Genomic DNA, 6,000 nt, shown 5'->3' with positions numbered 1-6,000 from the left:
CATGGATGTGCAGGAGATACATTGATTGGTTGCCTCTCGCATGCCCCCTACCGGGGGCCTGGCCCGCAACCCAGGCAGGTGCCCTGACTGGAATCGAACCAGTGACTGGTTTGCAGGCGGGTGCTCAGACCACTGAGCCACATCAGGCAGAGCTGGTCTTGTCATTCTTAATACACAATTTAGAATATCTGGGTTCGCACATGCCAGTGCCATCATTATTACAGGTGAAGAAACAAGTGTGTTGGTGCCTGGGACTTAACAAAAGATGGTCAGGGAGTCAGAGTAGATACCGAGGAAAGCCCAGGGTCTCCGGACTCTGCATCCTGAAGGTTTGTTTCCTCTTCTCTGCTCCTCTCTTCCTCTCCCTCTGCCTCTCCTAGAATCTCTCAGTTACCCATCAGCACTCCGCCACCCAGGAATTTCTCTCAACCCTTCTGACCTTGTTTATATGATTTTGCTCCCTGCTGGGTAAGGGAGGACAGTCTGGGACATGTCCTTAAACTTCCTGAGCCTGCTCCCTGGGGGCCCTCACCCCCCAATGGAGGCAGTGGAGCTGCTTGAGACCCAGTACGGTTTTATTGGCCCAGATGCTGGGCTGTGGACCTCTGCTGGCTGAGGAACTTTGTGCCAGTTTCCTGACCATCTCTGGGTCACAGTTTTTCAGTTACTTGGTAAAGGGTCAGATTAGCTGCTTCTGGAGAAGAAATTCACCCTCATGCTACAGTAAGCAATAATGATGCTAATGATTGTTGATTGAGCATTTAATATGTGAGTGGCACCATTCTAAACGCTTAACATAATTACTATGTTTTTACATTCAAGACGCGCAGGCAAACCTCACAACCCAATAGGATAAATGCTGTCATGATTCATGTTTTGTAAACAAGAATTCTTTCGCTCAGAGAGGTTAAGTCACTCGCTTACTATCACACAGCAAGTGAATGATGGAACCTGGATCTCAAACCAGGTCTGTAAGACTACAAGCCAGTTTCCCCAGGATGATTGGGAATGAGGCCCAACACAAAATCGTAAATTTACTTAAAACGTTATGAGATTTTTTTGTGATTATGTGTCACAATGTATGTAACGTGTGGCACAAGACAACTCCTCTAGTGTTGCGCAGAGACGCCAAGAGGTTGTACACTCCTAATCCTAGTGAGAGCTCCAACCTGCCGGAATAGGTATATTTGGGATTCCTCAGCCATAATTAGGACTAACTGAGAGCCTCACTTGGGCAGAGAAACAACCCAGGTACGCAGTCACGACAAAGCGCGGCAGCGGACTCGGGCGTGGGAACCCATCTGCGCTCCCGCAAGCAACCGTTTAACGGCACCGACCTCTGACCACCTCACTTCCGCCACATATTTGCATATTCGTAGGTGCGTCACCGTAGACACGGTGAAAGAAAGGACCGCCCTTGCAGATCCCCTCCCAGCGTACGCACGTATGTGCGCACGTACGTTCGTACGTACGTATGCACGCACACACGCACGGCGACAAGCAGACGGGGGAGGAGGGAGAGTTTGGAGGCGCCCCTCCCAATCAGCCGGGTGGCGCGTCCCCGTGCGACCGGCAAGATGGTGGTGGGTGCGTTCCCTATGGCGAAGCTGCTATACTTGGGCATCCGGCAGGTCAGCAAGCCGCTTGCCAACCGCATTAAGGAGGCCGCCCGCCGAAGCGAGTTCTTCAAGACTTATATTTGCCTCCCGCCGGCTCAACGTGAGTCTGACCCCAAGTCCCTCCAACCTTTCCAGTCTCCAACCCCTCTCAGGTGGTTGCTTAAGGGATGGACTTCTGTTTATGACCAATCACAGCCTGAACCGGCAAAGTCTTGCAGCCAATAGGGAGGGTCTCTGGGTTAAGGGCATTCGTTTAGTCCAATTGTAAGGATGGGTGTGGGCTAAGGGGCGGGGCTGGGCGCCAGCCCCCTGAGTTGAAAATACCAGCCAATAGAAGAAGAGAGCGCGTGGAGCTGGCGTATAGACGAGCCAATAGTGTGAAAAGAGAGTACTTTGAGCGGGGTATTCTGGGACTGAGAGGAGGTAGGGGCAAGCGCAGGAGGGACTAGACGGGGTCGTTTCTAGGCGTTTTGACTTTCTAAACTTTGTCCTGTGCCTCAGTTTTCCTCCCGCCCTGGGAGGTGAGAGGCGCTTGTATATCATCCTTTTAGGACATCGGTTTGCCCCAGTTAAAACTCTGGGAAATAGGACTGGGTTAGAAGCGTGGCTCAGGGCGAAGTGTGGGCCTGGGAGTCTGGAAAAGGGTAATTTTAACCAGAGTGGACACTCATCCATCTGTTCATTAATCCACTGATATACCGGGTTTGTTCGTCCATTCATTTAATAGACAGACTGCTGGTTTTTTGCTGGGTACTGGGAGACACAATCATGACTGTCATTGTCAATCCAGAGTGGTCAAGGTGGCGGCGACTGTGGAGCTCAGAATGGCCACCTGACGCAGGGACCTGGTGCCAGAAGGCCTGTCTAGAGAAGGATAGCCCAAGCTGAGATCTAAAGGGCATAGTACACACCTAAAATATGAGCTATTTTATTTATTTTTGTTTTTAAAAATTTTTATTCATTTATTTTTAGACAGAGGGGAAGGGAGGGAGAAAGAGAGGGAGAGAAACATCAGTGTGTGGTTGCCTCTCGCGTGCCCTGTACTGGGGAACCTGGCCCACAACCCAGGCATGTGCCCTGACTGGGAATAGAATCTTCAACCCTTTGGTTCACAGGCCTGTTCTCAATCCACTGAGCCACACCAGGCAGGGCAAAGTATGAACTCTTTTAAAAAGATGAACTATATGCTCTAGGCCTGTGGGAACATGGAGTAAGGAAGTGAATGTGATTTGTTTCTCAGGAAACCACCATTCATCCAGCCATCCATCTGTTACTTCATTTACCATATTTTGCAGTGTATAATGCACACCCATATAGTTGTGCGCATTATACACAGAATTATTATACCCATAGTATGTAATGATCATACCCATATATAATGTGCATCCTTATTTTTCCCTCAAAAGTTTGGGTTAAAAAGATGCACATTATACATGGCAAAATATGGGTAGCTAGTATTTCCTGATAATCGTCTCTGTGCCTGGCCTTGTGCTGGGCCCTGTTGGTGAAACAGTAGAGGGACCAACCCAACCCAGTCTTCTCCCTCAAGGAGCTCCCAGTCCAGTAGGGACAGACCCATTCTACCAGAGTGATGACCAGAGTGGGCAGAGCTGGGATGGGATTGCCCACTGGACACCTGACCTGGCTTGGGGTTCAGGGAGGGCTTCAGGGTGAGGAGAACTTCACCAAACAACAGGGACGTGGAGGATGTTGAGAGACAGGGAGGAGCATGCGCAAGGAGCAAATGGTTAAGAGGAGCGTGCCCTTTTTTCTTTCTTTATAAGTCTGGGTGCTTTAAGTTTGCTTTCCAGGGCCTACAAACAATTCCTAGTCCATTGACGTTTGGTTGACGGGCCCTCTGCCATAGCCGCCAATCTTACACTGGAAAGGGCTGCATTGCACAGCAAGTACTTTCACATCAGCCCTCTCATTTGACTCCCACACTATTTTTGTCCCCATGTCAGGGAAGGGAAATGACTTCTCCCAGTTTATAGAAGAGAAAACAGAGGCTCGAGAGCTTCCGGAAGTGAATTGTTTGAGGTCGCACATGAATTTGTGCCAGAAGCAGGACTTATGTCCTGCACAGTGGATTCCCAGAGCTGGTTTCTGTTTCCTGCCACTGCCTTTCACCCAAACACCCTGACATGCCTTAGCATTATGGAGTAGAAAGTGGCTTCTTGGATGCCCCAGCTGGTGGACCTCAGTGGATTGAGCCTGGGCTTGCGAACCAAAAGGTCACCTGTTCGATTCCCAGTCAGGGCACGTGCCTGGGTTGCAGACCAGGTCCCCAGTAGGGGGCATGCAAGAGGCAACCACACATTGATGTTTCTCTACCTGTCTTTCTCCCCTCCCTCTCTCTAAAAATAAATAAATACAATCTTTAAAAAAAAGTGGCTTCTTCAGTTAGACTGACATGGGTTCCCATCTGGGCCCAACCCCTTCCCTGTCAGGTAGCTTTGGGCAGGTCACTTAACCACTGAGAGCTTCAGGCTCCTCTTCTGTATAGTGGGCCACTTAATGGACAGTCACTTTGTGCCAGGCAGTGTGCTCAGTTCTTCACAGGCCTTCTAATATTAAATCCTCACAAATTATTGTGAGATATATACTGTTACTATTCCCATTTTGTGTACTATATACGTTTACATTTGTACATTTATACTCTGAACAGTACATAATATATTGTGAGAGGTAAGTGGATATATAATATAGGTCCATGGTTCTCACTGAATTGTGGCTATCATGTAGATGTTGTGGATATAGCAGAGAAGAAAAGGCAAAAAATCATCAGAAATGCATAAGGAGGAGGAGTGTTCGGGGGGCAGGTTGTAAGTCTAGATAGGATTATGAGGGAGACCTCATTGGAAGTGTAAGGAGAGGAGGGAGTAAGCAGTACAGGTGGCTGGGGGAAGAACATTCTAGCCCAAAGGCTCTGCATGTGCTTCAGCCTCACTCTGAGTGGACAGGATCTGCATTGTATTGTAACAGGGCCCATTTGGCCATTCCAGGGTGAGGTGGGTGCAGGGAGGGGCACCCACAGTAGTCCAGGTGGGAAGCTCGTGGGAAGAAGTCAGACTCTGGAGAAGTTTCTTCCCCAAGTCTTATTTTTAAAATTTCAAACCCACAGAAAAGCTGGATGAAAGAATGATATAGTCATCAGTGACATACCCTTTACCACTTATTTCGTTTGTTATTAGACTTCAACAAATTTGCTGTCTCTTTGCTCTCACGTGTATGCGCATATGTATGTCTATGTGCTTTTTTCCCTGAGTAATTTGAAAATAAGTTGTGGACCTGACACTTCACTCCTAAATATTTCAACCTGTATCCCCCGGGAACAAAGACATTCTGTATGCCATAGTGCCAATGCCACACCTGAGAATTTTTTAAAGGTTTTATTTATTTATTTTTAAAGAGGGGAAGGGAAGGAGAAAGAGAGGTAGAGAAACATCAATGTGCAGTTGCCTCTCATGCACCCCCTACTGGGGGCCTGGCCTATAACGCAGGCATGTGCCCTGACTTGGAATCGAACCAGTGACCCTTTGGTTCACAGGCCAGCACTTAATCCACTGAGCCACACCAGCCAGGGCACCACACCTGAGAATTTTAATACTGATAACAGTAATATTGATAACAATGTTATTTAATGTGTAGCTCATATTCTGATTTCTTCACCTGCCTCCAAGTGCCTCTTTTTACTGTTTGTTATTATTTTTAATCTAGGGCCAGCTTAAGGAACATGTACTACGTTTGATTATCATGTCTCTTTAGTGTCCTTTAATCTATTAATACAACAGGGCTCAGCAGTCTGGCCCACTGCCTGTCCTCATAAATAAAGTTTTATTGGAACACAGCCACACACATTTGTTAGCATAGTGTCTGTGGCTGTGAAGGTAAGTTTGCATGGCCCACAAAGCTAAGATATTTGCTCTGTGACCCTGTACGGGAAATGTTTGCTGAGCCTGCTGTGTAACAGCGTCCCTGTCCTTTCTTGTTTTTCGTGACATTGACACTTGGAAGAGTCCAAGCCAGTTGTCCCGAAGAGTGTCCCACAGTCTGCGGGTTTTGATCCTTTCCTCTGATTTGATTTGCGTTGAGCATCTTTGGCAGGAACACCACTGAATCGATGGTGTGTCCCAAGGACATCACCCCAGGGGGCTACTGATGTCTGTGGCTTCCGTCATTTGTGATGGTGACTTGGATCCCTTGGTTAAGGTGGTGACCATTGGAGAACCTTTCCTTTTCCCCTTAGCAGTGAATAACCAGTGGACTTGTTTGGAAGGTAGAGCCGGCAGGATTTCCTGGGGACTGGGCGGGACAGGCAGCCTGGAGGAGGGGCAGGTTGCACAGAAAGGACCAGGAGTTCAGTCCAGGATGGGTTCAG

General features: G+C 48.2%; 1 protein-coding gene across 2 annotated transcripts in view; it reads left to right on the top strand.

Annotated features, from left to right (window-relative positions):
• Positions 1–1,475: 1,475 nt before the first annotated feature.
• OPA3 (outer mitochondrial membrane lipid metabolism regulator OPA3) overlaps positions 1,476–6,000 on the top strand; it is a 64,065-nt gene continuing 59,540 nt past the window's right edge. The window contains exon 1 of one of the 2 annotated variants that reach the window (XM_028530054.2): positions 1,476–1,719. In XM_028530054.2, the coding sequence (XP_028385855.1) occupies positions 1,578–1,719 (142 nt within the window). In that variant the 5' untranslated portion in view covers positions 1,476–1,577. The remainder of the gene's footprint in view (positions 1,720–6,000) is intronic. The other variant, XM_028530055.2, reaches the window with a different exon arrangement.

Source organism: Phyllostomus discolor, chromosome 12 (assembly GCF_004126475.2).
Source record: "Phyllostomus discolor isolate MPI-MPIP mPhyDis1 chromosome 12, mPhyDis1.pri.v3, whole genome shotgun sequence".
NCBI classification, from domain to species: domain Eukaryota; kingdom Metazoa; phylum Chordata; class Mammalia; order Chiroptera; family Phyllostomidae; genus Phyllostomus; species Phyllostomus discolor.
This window is presented reverse-complemented; position numbering and strand designations above follow the sequence as displayed.